This window comes from Populus alba, chromosome 10 (genome assembly GCF_005239225.2).
Source record: "Populus alba chromosome 10, ASM523922v2, whole genome shotgun sequence".
NCBI lineage: Eukaryota > Viridiplantae > Streptophyta > Magnoliopsida > Malpighiales > Salicaceae > Populus > Populus alba.
Genome location: NC_133293.1, coordinates 14022860 through 14037466, shown reverse-complemented (window position 1 = coordinate 14037466; position 14607 = coordinate 14022860). Strand labels below are relative to the sequence as shown.

Genomic DNA, 14607 nt, shown 5'->3' with positions numbered 1-14607 from the left:
AATCCCCTCGAGTTACAGCAAATTACTAGCTGTTAATGCCATTACGAGGATGTTCGTTTTCTTTGGGTTTTCTTTCCTTTTCAGCTGGGAAAAGTGCAAATAAACTTCCTTTGGAACTAAAATACTATATGCTCCCCATGCCAATAAAATATTGCTCTGGATAGCATGATATTTAACTTGTTGCCATGTATGATTTTGTCTTAATTTCCTCGTTTGTCAGTTTCGTGGACAGCTGATTTCAATCAAGCTTGGTTGGTGATTAGATAGCTATCTACGAGAGGAGAAATGTGATAAGAATTGTTCGTTGAGGTGTTTGTTATTTACAAATATATTAAAATTATTTTTTTGATATTAAAATTAAAATTAATAAAAATAAAAATAAAAATTTAAAATAACATAATTAAACCGGGATGACAAGAAATGCCATGACACTTCAGCAGCCGCGGCTGCCCACCGAGGGGAGTTCTTCTTTAATCTCCATGAAAAGGGGAATTCCAAGTGCATAATGACCAAATTCCCGGTGAGGACAAGTGATGGCAGGCAAATGATTAATTAATGTAATTCTATATAATTTCATGCTCTGTAGTTTGATTAGTATAAAATTACTTGAAATCAAATTCTCAGCAGCTTTGTTGATTATGTAATCATGATGATTCCATCAAAATCAAAACATGGTTTTTCAATTAATGGCATGTTTAGTAGTGCAATTAAAAAAATTATATATTTTTAAACGAAAAAACATATTAAAAAATATCATTTACCATATTTTCAAATAAGAATTGAGAGCATGTTTATTTTTACAGCCCAAGCATGCTTTTTCAAAATTTTTAAATTTTATTTTTATTTTAATTTATTTTTTATATAAATATTATTTTAAAAACCAACAACTACCAACCATAACAACACACGCATTAAAATTTAACTTGATATCTTACTGGAAGCTAAGGCGGGTTTTAAAAAGCTAGATTTAAAAAAAAATAAAAACAAACGGAGGTTGGTTGTCGTCTCGAACCCTGCGCAATAAAATTAGCTGATAAAAACATTCAGACACGATAAGAGCCACGCGCAATAAAAGAAGCTGATAAAAACATTCAGACACTAATAAGACTACGCTTTCGTTTTGGCAATAGAGTATGGTGGGCCAAGCATTCACCTGCTCCCATGTGTCCTGTAGCCTGGACCACTCATGTGACACGAGTCCTTATTTAAATCGATCACCATATCTACACAGCGAAGACGGTAGATCAATTTCTAATTCACACCACACACACAAAAAAACCTATCAATTATAATTACCAAGATGCCAAAGATATGTGGATCTGTTTAATTAAATAAGCTGGTAAGGACAGTCTCACCCGCAAGAACATGCCATTCCAAGAAAGCCCGGCTTCTAAACTTGTAATTGCACATGCATGCACTTGTTGACTTCCATTAATGAAGATCTATCCCACTGTCCAACGATGGCTGCTATGTATTATGAAACAATACCGTTCTAGACCGAGTGTCGTTTTTCTCACTGGCCATCAAACTCTTTTTTTTTTCCAATCACATCCTAACATATCAAAGTGCTTGATTACAAACCATCTAGGTGGTGCCCAGTGGTAAAAGCTTGGGACCAGGATGTTTGCTCTCTTTGTAGTTTCAGGTTCAAACCCTAGGTTGCTCATATGATGGCCACTGGAGACTTACATGTTTGTTAACTTCAGGACCCGTGAGATTAGTCGAGGTACGTGCAAGCTGGTTCGGATACCCACGTTAGTCAAAAAAAAAAAAAGTGTTTGATTACAGCATAACAAACAATTGAAAAGAGGAACCATTCTTTTTCCTTTTTCTTTTTTTTTTAATAATGGTCCTTTTCATTTTCATGTGAAAAACATTATTTTGGTCCATAGAGATTTAACTTACCAATGTCTGGTCACTTTTGGATCCTGAACTTCACTTGCATAAAGTTTGAGTACACGAGTCTGAGAAAGGAAAAGGAAAGTCGCAAAAAAAAATGAAGGTGAGATAAATTTTTTTCTCAGTTTAATTTTAGATTTTTTGACAAATTGAATACTAGTGAGTTTAATATGGTTTCCAGGATATCTAACTTGTATCTGAAGAGAAATTTCAACAGCGTCTAATGGGAGAAGAGACGAATCAAAGTGAGTTTTTAGTCAAATCTAGGTCTGTTTTGTTTATTGAAAATTAATTTTTTTTTGAAAGGTAACCTTCTCTTGAAAAATAGATTACTAAAAGTAAATTATTTTTTTATATTTAGTAATATCATGAAAAAAACACTGAAAAATATTTTTTAATATTTTTTATTCAAGTTTATTGAAATAATTAGAAAAAAATTTTACAAATTAAAAAATAAAACGAGAAAGAAATTGAAAAAAAAATTTAATTTTATAAATTATCTCAAATAAAATAAATAATAATTAAAATAATAAAGATCAAATATAACAAATAAAAAAATTGAAGAATAATAAAATTAAAAAAAATAAAATTTTATAAATCATTTTAAGTAAAATAAATAAAAATCAAAAGAATAAAAATCAAATTTAATAGATAAAAAATTTTAATTAAAAAAATATAAGAAAAAATAAATAAATATCATAAAAATAAAAATAAAGATGAAAGTTGATATAAAAAAAATAAATTAAATCAAATTTTCAAGATATAAAATTAAAAAAAAAAAATTCAAAATAAAATATATAATAATAATAAATTTAAGGGTCAAATTTGATATAATCAATAAATAATATGATATTTTTTTTTTTTATAACTTTTAAAAAATATTTTCAATTCAAATAAAAAAATATTTTCAACAAAACCAAACTAAATTTTTTTAACTACCAAATATTTTTTATTAATTAACTTTTATAATAATACACGAAAGTTTATAATAACATTTCCAGGAAATCACATGAAACGTAACGTAAACGCTACATGTATATCTATACGTACTTACGGTGTCCTTTCCCCTTGGCTGCAGCAGGCCTACACGACGACAAAAGTCTGATGTGATTGTTGCAGCATCCCATTCATTAGCGCTCCCAACGATTCAGATCAAGACCCACATCTCACCGTTGATAAAGTGGGACCACAACAAGTACAAGAAGTGAACTCAGAGCCATCCCCTACACCTGAGTTACACTGAATTCATTTTAGTGCAATAATTAGAAAAACTGGCGCTTCATATTTATTGCAATTTCAAAAGACAAACCTTTTTCTTAGTAATCAAGTAATGTTTGTTTTTTTTTTACTTACATCGTACATAAACAACAGTAGAAGCACGGTTTCATATCTCAAACGACGCAAAAACTATCATTAAAAAAAAATTGAAAAATTAAAATTAGCAGTAAGAAACAGTAGTACCTCTAAAATGCCCTTCTTTGGTTTCCAATAAAAAAATAAAATAAAAAAAAGAGCAGACAAAGAGAGAAGCAAAGCAGAGAAGAGAAAGACCGTTCCCTTATGATCTTGAATCTCTCTTGATTATCCGATTATTCTTGTACTGCTCTCTCATGGCCGGGTAATTTCCTTTTTACCTCTTTTTGATGCAAGAATCACATTAAAGATTAATAACCTCTGTGCTACTTCTTGTTTCTGACTTGGGTTGGTTTTGTATAGAGTTACGAGTCAATGACATTTTTAGTGATTTTCTTATTTTGTTGATATTGATCGGTTTTTGGTATATAAGATCACCTGGGTTCTTGTCAATAGAGGTATTTGTATGTGGTGTGATGTCGATTTGGTTGCTTTGTTTCTAGCCTTCTAGTTTTTTTGGCTGGTGGAGCTGACTATTACAGCTCACCGAGTTTTTCTGAACTTAATAGTTAGTTTAATTTGACCAAGGGATTCAAATGGAAATCTTTTTTTTTTAATGTCAGTTGTTATCCGTGTTTGCATTGTGGGTGAATGCAGTTTAATTACAACTGCTGTGTGTGTATTACGACCCCTTTTTTAGTTAATCGTGATTATTATTGTGTGTTGAGTGTTGGTGTCCATTGATGGTGGGGTTATAGAAATTACATTTTTTTGTTGTTAATAACGAAGCTGGGAAGAGAAAAAAAAGTAATCTTGGTGCTAGGATTTTTTCAGTTTAACAAGTCCTTTTCTTTTCTTTTCAACTTTGTCTGCTTCGCTGATTGTTTCAGTACTTGTATGCTAACTGTACTTGCAGCTAAGATTAGCCGGTATCTTACCAGGTTATAATTTATTATAGGTTCAGAGACTAGTGCATGTTCTCAATAATCTTTGGTGCCAGCATTTTGCTACTGCTCTTGGTTTTGATTCATTTTCTTTAATTTATCCAGGCCATGGCTGGTGGATGGTAATAGATTTGCTACAAAAATCAAGAGTGCATCAGGTACAAGTAATCTTGAAAGAGTTGAATGGAAGAGTGATCCTTGTAAGACTTGTCCAAATTGTCATCATGTTATTGACAACAGTGATGTATGTTCCTAATTACTCTCATACCTCTTTATGGTTATGTAATGATAATATACAGAGCTTCACCATTAAGAACATGTCTTTTTGGTGATATTGATTCTAATAAGGTGGACTAGATCTAACATCACATATTCTACATATGGAAATATTGCTCAAATTGTATAAATTTTTGAACTTGATAGCTTTTAATTCATTTCTTGCAATGCATTTTAACTCATGAATCTCTTATATATATATATATATATATATATATGCTCAGTGTTGTCAGAAATTAGAATGCACTCTATGTGTAGCTGGAAACATTATTTTCTTCTCACGCAGACACAATATATCATGTAGTACCCATCAATATTCTAATTTATCATTTCTTGTAATTGTATTTCTTCTCTCATGTTTTGTTAAGTTTGTCTGCTTTAGTGAAGTGATTTGACACGTACATGTTTATTGTAGACGGACTTGACATTCTCTTGTTTTAGAAGTTCAACTGGTTTTTTATCTGATTACAAGTAATTAAAACACGTGAATAGTGTGGGTGAAGTTAACCTTCCAAGTTCTTGAAATAAAATTGTTCACAGTAATTTTTTCTTTCAATTTTTCACCTTTCAACGTTATATCCAATTCATATTTTACATGTTTGGATATTATTTTTTCCGATGTTAGAAGTTAAAAGTGTTCATTGGTGCTTGTATGCCTAGAAACTAAAGTTTCACTAATGTTTGTGCATGTGTATGAAAAATTTAAATCTCAGTGAAATTGACATCTTTTTTGGTGGGGGTGCATAGCCCTTGTTCTTGGATTATAAATCTGAATTGATACGAGGACTTTCTTCTTCTCCATAAGGGTGTCGATGCAACACCACCAGTAGCAACCGTCCACAAAAAAAGCAATAATATGCACCATTGTATGGCAATTTGATCATATTATTAATGATGCACTGGGTTTAAGTTTTGCATGAAACTTCAAACTCTTATACACATGAAAAAACAAGTTTTCTGAATTGGGAGTAGGTTGGTCGGGGTTCAGGATTTACCGTGGTGTGATTCTACATTAAATGAATGGAAAAGTACAAGATGCTCATAATGGAATTGTAAAGCTAGATTGAATCCATGATGTTTCTCATACAATTTTTTATGGTCTGTCTATCACTCTGTTTTTTTTTTCCCTGTTGTTCCTTGTTGTTACTGATTATAGCTAGTGTCCAGAATATTCTTTCTTTGCAACTTTTTTTTTCATAAAGTTAATTTGTGACAAACTACCTTGAAACAATTCTAAACATGTAGAATGACTGAATGTTTGCAGGTTGTTCAAGAGTGGCCTGGATTACCCAGAGGGGTGAAATTTGATCCATCCGATCAAGAAATTATTTGGCATTTACTTGCAAAAGTTAGTGATGGTGGCATAAAACCTCATCCTTTTATAAAAGAATTCATCCCAACTGTTGATAATGATGATGGAATCTGCTATACCCATCCACAGAATCTTCCAGGTTGGTGTGAAGCTAGCTTGATTTTCAACTTTGATCCTTTAAGTCTTACTAGTTTTAGCTCTAAAAAAAAACTAAAAAAAAATCAGGTGTTAAGCAAGATGGCAGTATATCCCACTTTTTTCATAGAGCAATCAAAGCATACAATACTGGGACTCGAAAGCGTCGAAAGATTCAAGGTGATAATTTTGGTGATGTCCGCTGGCACAAGACTGGCAGGACCAAACCAGTGATCTTGGATGGCATTCAGAAAGGGTGTAAAAAGATTATGGTTCTTTACATGAGTACTGTCAGAGGAGGCAAAGCTGAGAAAACTAATTGGGTGATGCATCAATATCACCTTGGAACAGGTGAGGATGAGAGGGATGGGGAGTATGTAGTTTCCAAAATATTTTATCAGCAACAACAAGCAAACAAGGGAGAAAAACCTGAAGAAGATTTATCTGAAATTGTTGATGACGTGGTTGCAAAAGTAGATCCAGTCACTCCCAAGTCTGTAACTCCTGACCCTCCTCATGCTGAAAGGCGATGCCAAGATTTTGAGATGGGACAAGAATCTACTAACGTATGCACAGATCCCTGTGCTCAGGTAAAGTTTACCCCTTTCAATCTCTTTTATCCAGTACCTAGAGGCTTAAAGGTATCTTTTTTGGTTTCTTTTCCATGAAAAAATTCAGATTTGAACACTCTGAATTTTGGAGCATAATCTCTGCTGTCTGCATTTTGTTTTTCACAATGAAGAAATGCAGGCTTGAGGAATTCATATTCTGGGTGCATGTTTTTTGCAACACTGCAACTGGCCTGTCACAACAATTTTAGTTGCATGATTAAATTGTGCCAGTTGATTATCCTTTGGATATTTTAGCCAGATTCTCTGTGATACTAGGCAACTTTTCCCTACGGCAATGCGAGAAAGATAAATTTCACCAAGGCACAAATACACAACTAGACTCACCAAAGAAAAAAGTCGACATGTTGAATTAAATTACGAAACCTGCTGTTGTTTGTACTTGTTAAATTCATGACATGCAGCAGTACTCAAAGAAATATGGTGTCCAGTGACTGATAGACTTGGAGAGTTTTCAATAAGCATTTTGCAATCACAGGAAGTGATTTCCCTTGCACTTTAAAACAGTTGTTCACGAGATAAAGAGATTCTGACATATGTTCCTTGTGTTTTCTCCTTAGCAACCTGGGATTGAATGTTTAGAAGAAGAGGTTAATCTTCTACATGAAAACCACGTTGACCAACTAGAGACAGAAAATAATGTTAATCACATGGTGGGTGATGATGATAATTGTGCTGGGGAAGAACGAAAATGGTGGGACAGTGAGTCACAACAGTTGTTGGATTCACAACAACTTGTGGAAGGACTATCTTTGTGCGCTGAGTTTCTTCAGAGCCAATCTCCAGATAGGGGTGGACATGGGACCGAAGCAATTGGCAAAAATGGTCTTTCTGATTATGCCCTGTTAGGGCCAGAGTATTTAAAGAAAGATCTAGAGGAGTGCCAGAATCTGGAACTTGATCAAGCAAACATAGAACTTGATACGCCTTCAGAATTCAGACTAAGCCAGCTTGTATGTTTTCTTCCCCACTGTTTTCTCTTGTCTTCTGTTTGAAACAGTATATCTTGTTATTGCTTCAGAATTTTCGGTAATGGTAACGTGGTTCTTAAATGCTTTCTGAAGGAATTTGGATCACAGGATAGCTTTACTGCGTGGGGTTGAAGTCAAGGTGGCTGACTAAACATTGCTGTGCAATTTCAATCCCGATCGTGGAAGGGGGGTCATTCTATGTTTTGACTTTTTTTTATACTTTGCCCTTTAACTCTACAAGGGTGCATTTTGAAGCTATAATATTTTGCAGGATGACTTCACTGTCATTCATGTTGGCGAAATTACTGTTATTATAACCTATGCTGTAATTGTAACCACATAGTTTCTATGAGGTAGATCAAAGTTATTGTCTCTTTTTTAAGAGCTTGGAGCAGAAGTCTTAGCACTCTCAATCCGAATCTAGTTGCAAGACTTGACGCTAATGAATTCAAATACCCTTTAGAAAATTAAATCATCAAACGGGTAATCAGCATGCACCACTGGTGACCTTTGCATGGGTTTCATTCTAGATAATGGTTTCAAACTCGACAAGTTTGTGGTAGTGAATGGACACTTGGACACTGGGCAACAGGACATGGCATTTTGTTGCAGGCTAGTCTGTCAAGGTCCTGTTTTGAGTTTTTATTGTTTGGATGGTGGTGCTGTTTTGAGCTACTAAGGTGCAAAAGTCGAAAACGAGTGGACCATAAAATTGCTGGAGGGTTTCGTGGCATGTCAACACCAAGGAAAACACAAATGTTATGATTGAACGAGTCAATGAGAGTGACACAGGCTCGAATACATTCATGAACTTGTACAAACCCGGCCTGGTATATATTGCCGCTTTAAGTAGGGTACTTACCTGTTTAGCAACTGCCTCGTCATCTGTTTAGAAGCCAAAACTGCTCGTGGAAAAAGAATGAGAAATAGGGCACAGGTGTTCTTCTCAGGGTCCAGTGCTTGTGTTAGGGTTTACTCTCTCTTCTGGTGATCAAAACAAAAAGACAGATAGCTAGCTAGGGCCTCGACACCCTGGCCAGTTTGGGGCGCAATAACAAAAATGCATGCCATTTACTTCACCATGTCTGTACCTTGCACGTTCATGCATTTGGTTCCAGCTACTTTACAAATTTGAAGCAAGAGCACAATTATGATGATATCATCAAGTTCCTCGTCAGAACTCCGACGATCTCATGTTTAGATAGTAGGAACCATCCATCAATGACGTACGAGTTTATTAGGATATTTATCACTCACTGCTCATTAAATAGATTTTGAATTTATGCAATATTTTAAATATAGAAAATCTTTTTTTAAGACAAAACTGTAAGAACACATGGTGAAATTTGATACAGCACTGACACCAAACACAAGTACAAGCACAATCTCACGTGGATAATAACAATCATTGCGAGACATTTTATGGTGGTACAACATAAAATTTATTTTTAAGAAAAAATTAAACCCAAAAAAGATAGAAAGAATAAAATACTTACACAAAAAAAATGATAAGAATATAAAATTCATAACCCAAGAATATATTTATATGAAGTTTTTCTCTTCTTTTTATATTTATATTTTTCTTTAAAATAAATAATAAAAAATAACTAATAAAATATCAACAAATATAAATTCTCAGGGAGCAAGGTCTTCCAGTTTGTTCTAAAAACGAATGCACCCAAGAATAGCTCCTGTTTTTCTAAGCGATCTGTCGTCTAGCAACACAACTACACAAGTGGACGACAGGAAAACGACTTACCATTAATTTGCCAGACAATCTATCCGGAGGACAAATGTTTGGTAATTGGCAATGCACCGTGTAAATTCCCCTGACTTGCTCGTAGTTAATTGATAGCATGAGGTTAGAGCTCAAAATGGACTTTTTTAACTGAGTTGAGGGGCCTTATGACTTTATTTGAATAATTTCAAAATTGCCCGCCACTCATAGTGTAGGGGCCCTGAGGGGGGGCGAGGGGGGCAGACCAAGAGCTAGGCTTCCTTCAAGAGAAGAACTGCCGCTAACACCGAAAAAACCGGGGGCGGAGGCTGTCCCCTGGCCCGGTCCGGCCCTTGCTAAGCTAGCTTTCTTTGAATTGGTGACTGGTGATTGAAAAAGAATCGGACATGGAAGGTGGAGGTGGGGTTTAAGATTAGGAGGGTGCACTTGGGCTTCATAGAAGCTGCTTTATGACCAATCAAACTCAACCCCTCTATCTCTCTTTCTCTATCAATATTTTACTGTTTGATTATGCCTTTTTTTTAAAAAAATAATTTTTAATTTATTTTAAATTAATATATTTTTAATGTTTTCAAATTATTTTAATATGCTGATTTCAAAAATATTTTTAAAAAAATAAAAAAACATTATTGATATATATTTTAACATGAAAAATTATTTAAAAAGCAACCGCAACCATATTCTATCGATACACATGATGTTAATGACAAGATGAGGAGAAATTCCATAGTTTAAGTTTTTAAAGTTGTTTTAAAATATAATTTATATTATTTTTAACTTTTAATATTATTTTTTTAATATATATTGTTTGTAAACATAAGTTATAGCACGAGAACTTATAATGAATTACTTCAATTTGTAGATCAATGGTTTTTCTTTTATGAGATTTTAGACATCCATACTCATATAATTGTACTTTTTCCACATATTTTTGTTCTTATTTCAAATCAAAAGGAAGGGCAGTTGAAATTACATTTTTTAAAAAAATTAATTTATATTTTTGTGTTTTTAAATATTTTAATATTCTAATGTTAAAAATATTTTTTAATAAATAAATAAATAAATTTAAAAACATAGAAATATGCTAAACAATCTCCTACAAATTTACAATACTGCAGAATATTCAAAGTTTCTGTGCATCTGAGCAGTGAGCTGGGAGAGGCTGACAAAATCCAGCATTCACTCAAACCGTTACTGTTGGATGCAACCACTCCTCATCTTTTACCGTACACGTGTCGAACGTGAATATGGGGGCTATAACCCAATAATGAGTTTTGACCACAAAGCACCGTTTGTTTTCTCAGCCAATCGCATTTTTATTTATTTTTTAATTCTTAAATTATTTTAATATATTAATATCAAAAATAAATTTTAAAAATAAAAAAATTATTATAAACCTTACAATAATCTCCTGAAATTACAAAAATACCCGTTCATTTTATAATAATAGTTTTTTTTCAAAAGAGCTAAATTAATTAAATATTTTATTTATTCTATCACATCAACCACTGTTGTGTGGTTGTAGACAAGAAAATCAAAGCTAAGATCAGGACAGAGACCGGTGAACAAACTTCAATAATTATATAGAAATGGGTTGCTATCAGTTATCACAACTTCTCATTAAAAAAAAGGGACACATTGTTTTTTTTTTTTAAATAATGAATTTTAATTTTAATACACAAATAGATACAAGTTTTGGATCAGTATCAATTATGAGTCATTTTTTTAATGTTTAATTAAACAATTGCTGGCCTACGTGACATTGTTTTGTATATACAATAATAGAAGAAAACAAGTCAAATAATATATGATGATTAAATAGTAAGGCCTGTGGAAACACTACATCTACCTAATTCCAAAGCTACAAAAAGATCTGTAACTTTTATGTGCTTGAATATGCGAGATATTTTTTTTTTTTAAAGTAAAAGTCAAGGTGACGTCCTATCTCTTTAAAATATAACCCTTTCGCTAATTACTCGATATTAATTCCACACCCCCGTCATCTTTATTATAACGAAGTTTTGGTTGTGGATTACGTGTTCATACACTTTGGGACAAAGAAGAATACAACTTCAGGTGCATCAATTCTCCTTCATCTGAATTATGAACTTTATACGATCTTAAGTTACATATTCTAGCATCAGCTGCCTAATTCTAACATGTGTGCGTGTGCGTGCGTGTGTGTGTAGGTAATAGTAATTATGGTTAAGACAAGAAAATAGAGACGATCCCCCCCCCTCTCCTTCTCCAGAGATGCATACGGAGTAACTCTTTTTACACGAATCTATCTGTGGCTCAAGAGATTCAGACGCATGAAGTGTCAAGCATGAGAAAGGAAGTAATTAAATGGGTTAATCAAAGAAAATGAAACTTGAGAAAGAACAAAAGAAAGGGAACTAGAAGGATTAGCCAGACCAGTACTAAATTACAAGGCAAAGCTGATCAAGAACATGCTAATTGCCACGAGGAAAAAGAATAGAGAAACAAACATCAAGAATTGCAATAATTTGTTAGATAAAACCAAAGCTTTGATCCATACTATCCCCTGTATACATTAATTATCTATGCCTCATAAGGCAAAGCCACAAGAAAATTTGTCAAGAACTCTCCGGTAAGAATGTCAGCCCTGCCGCAGCTATTTACACTCCACCAAGAAAAAAAAAGAGAGAGGGGGCGGGGAAGAGCCCTCATCCCCACCAAAACTATGGCTAGCTAGGAGGAGTTGACAGTGTTAATCATGCCAGCATACTAACATGACCACACATCTCCTTATTATGTAAAGCCTAGCCCTTTGTTCTCTAAGGACAGCACCTAGTCCCTTGCTTGATATCCTTCTCTTCGAGCTTCCCATGCTAGCACTGTTAATCTTCATCTTCAATGAACTTTATTTTTTTTTTAATCTTTCTTTTGGAGGGGGGCACTGAATTGAATGGCAAATGATTTTTTGAGCTGCAAGTTTGTGAGTTGGCTTGAAATGGAAGTGCAGGAAGGGGAGATTGTTTATATAGGAAGATGGGTGTGGTCCTAGCTAACACTGGTCTAGTAAAGAGCCAACGATGGGGCATGAAAGGGCTCGCTGTGCCCCTAAACTCTCCAGACAATAATACCATACATCTAGGCCCCGCTGCCCCAGTCGGGACCATATCCAAACACTCCCTTAAAATGATAACAAGAATCCAAACAAGCCCTTTCTCTCTTTCCTCTTCTCTTCCCTTGCCATGCTCTATAATCTACACCATATCCTAACACCTGCACAACGGGTGACCATGCCTTCAGTAAGGTGACAAATTTCTTAGCTGACGGCCTGCTTTTCAATTTGTAAATGATGATGTGATCATAGTTTGACAAAGAATTCTACTACTCCTACTTAATTTCTCTTTTATAAATTGTTTTTTTGTTGTTGTTGTTGGATCCACCTAAAAAGGTAATAGAAGAGAGTTGAGTCGTACATCACAATGCAGTATAAGGTGCCCTTTCAGCATGTTTAAAGGCTATAATGAGCTACTCTTCATAATTTTTTGAGACTCATTTCAGTATAATTTAAGAATTTCACGGTAAACACAAATTTAGCTACTTATGAATACAAACAATGTAATAATTATTTTACAGTTCCAAGATAAGATTATTGAACAAGTAAGGTAAGAATAAAGAACAAATTATTTTACTCGTAAGGTAAGAATTTCTAGAGGATGTTAGTTTTTTTTCTCTTTTGATGTTTACCTAAATTAATGTTAGTTCTGGACCTTTCTTGCATTATCTAGAGGATTTTGGATGAGGGATGATAGACTCGTCTGCTCATAATATCTACGTGTTTTAGCTGTACGCCCATGTGTATGAGGGATGGCCATACGCTTCCTTTTCCATGCAGTGAAGAACCATTACGGTATTTCATCAAAGAGAAGGAGTAGAACTCAATTAAATCGAGTCCTTTTTTCTTTCAGTAGAAAATAGTGTTAAGGGACTCGATGCCCACTACCAATTGCCTGCTGATAGTATGAGTACTTCTTATATTTGATTGAACTTTCTAAGCCATCAAGATTGCAAATAATCATAAAAAAAAGAGCCTCTTGCAATTGCATGAAACTGAAGAAATTTGACGAATACTTAGAAATCCATTTCTTTCACAGATGGGAAAAATCTACATTTTGACCCTCCAACTATAATATATGTTCCAGTTCGGTCCTCCACTACCAGAAGTTAAGATTTGATCCATTGTTCATAATAATCGATACAATGTAAATCTCCAATACAACAGTGTTACTATAGAATTAGTAACTTGGTTATTCTTCACCTTTTTAATGCCTTCTCGCATGGAGAAAGAGTTTGTGGTTTGATTGAAAGAGTGCTAGATAGAGGACTAATGTAGCACTTTGCCTGCATAGAATATTAGAATTACCAGTGAATTGAATAACGGACACACATATATGGGTTTTTTTTTTTTTTTTTGTAATAGTTGAAATCATGTTAGGTTGTAAAGCTTGCAGGAGACCAGAGGAGAATAAGATCTCACCGACATTTTAAGTCCAGATATCTGATGGGAATTTGAATCCAATTCTCACACCTGGTTTGAAATCTTGCTCAAATATTTGACAGGGTGGTCGTATTGGGTGCATGTAATACCTACTAGCTAGCTAAATAAATAGCTGCAGTGCTCGCAAACTTGCATGGGCATCCAAATCACATGATTCCATTTTGCAGTGAAATAAAATCAAGGAGGACAAATTCAAAATCTCCCAGGAACCTCCAATCCCCAGTAAAAAGCAAAAAAAAAGAAGAAGAAGCAAGAGCAAGTCAAGAGCTGAGATTTCAAGGTTATATATATGGCCAAGATTCCACCATAAGCGCGCATACACTGCCAGTCCTGATAAAATTAATGTAATTAGATCGCACAAAACCCAATTGAGTGAATGATTAAATTAAGGACTAAGTTGGACTTGAAATCCAAAAGCAAGCCACCGCTCGCTCTTGGTGATCTCGTGTTCCTCCCATTTTTCACTAAGGCACACCAACTTCCATTAACCCTCATATATTCTAATAAATATCATAACTCTAATGATCTGATCTCTTTGAACAGCTATAAGTTGTCGATGTCGATTTACGAGACCCATCAGTAACTTGTTGGCTCTTACAAACTCTCCTTAGAACCTGGACAAGATCATATTTAGATGCTATATGTAGTGCTTATCTTGGATATACAACACATGAGCCTAGTTGTTTCAGTGATTTGGGTGATCATATGATTAGTAAATATGTCATAAATATCTTCTGAGATTCCTCAGTCCAACTGTAAATATTTGTGTCTCGTCATATCAGTTGAGTTCATGTTTTAGACAAGGTATCATCAACATAT

The 14607-nt window shown here is 34.0% G+C and overlaps 2 protein-coding genes across 4 annotated transcripts; one reads left to right on the top strand and one right to left on the bottom strand.

Moving 5' to 3' along the window:
• Window positions 1-3249: 3249 nt before the first annotated feature.
• Window positions 3250-7901, top strand: LOC118047607 (SUPPRESSOR OF GAMMA RESPONSE 1). Of its 3 annotated transcripts, none has more exons than XM_035056952.2 (6): window positions 3250-3517; window positions 4302-4440; window positions 5737-5923; window positions 6010-6509; window positions 7109-7501; window positions 7628-7901. In XM_035056952.2, exons 1-6 carry the CDS (start codon window positions 3510-3512, stop codon window positions 7649-7651), a joined length of 1251 nt encoding a protein of 416 aa, XP_034912843.1. In that variant the 5' UTR covers window positions 3250-3509; the 3' UTR covers window positions 7652-7901. The 3 variants fall into 3 exon arrangements, with proteins under 3 accessions (XP_034912843.1, XP_073268277.1, XP_034912836.1); XM_073412176.1 differs by having other exon boundaries at window positions 3252-3517; window positions 4302-4356; window positions 5733-5923; window positions 7613-7901; XM_035056945.2 differs by having other exon boundaries at window positions 3255-3517; window positions 7613-7901.
• A 3795-nt stretch (window positions 7902-11696) lies between these two features.
• LOC118047619 (small polypeptide DEVIL 4-like) lies at window positions 11697-12566 on the bottom strand. The gene has a single exon (XM_073412177.1). It carries the CDS (start codon window positions 12127-12129, stop codon window positions 11989-11991), a length of 141 nt encoding a protein of 46 aa, XP_073268278.1. The 5' UTR covers window positions 12130-12566; the 3' UTR covers window positions 11697-11988.
• Window positions 12567-14607: the final 2041 nt, after the last annotated feature.

Coding starts and splice junctions, on each gene's coding strand:
- LOC118047607 (XM_035056945.2), top strand. Junction 4,441..5,736: donor ATGTTATTGACAACAGTGAT/GTATGTTCCTAA, acceptor GAATGTTTGCAG/GTTGTTCAAGAGTGGCCTGG. Junction 5,924..6,009: donor CCATCCACAGAATCTTCCAG/GTTGGTGTGAAG, acceptor AAAAAAAATCAG/GTGTTAAGCAAGATGGCAGT.
- LOC118047619 (XM_073412177.1), bottom strand. CDS start 12,129: ATGAAGATTAACAGTGCTAGCATGGGAAGCTCGAAGAGAAGGATATCA.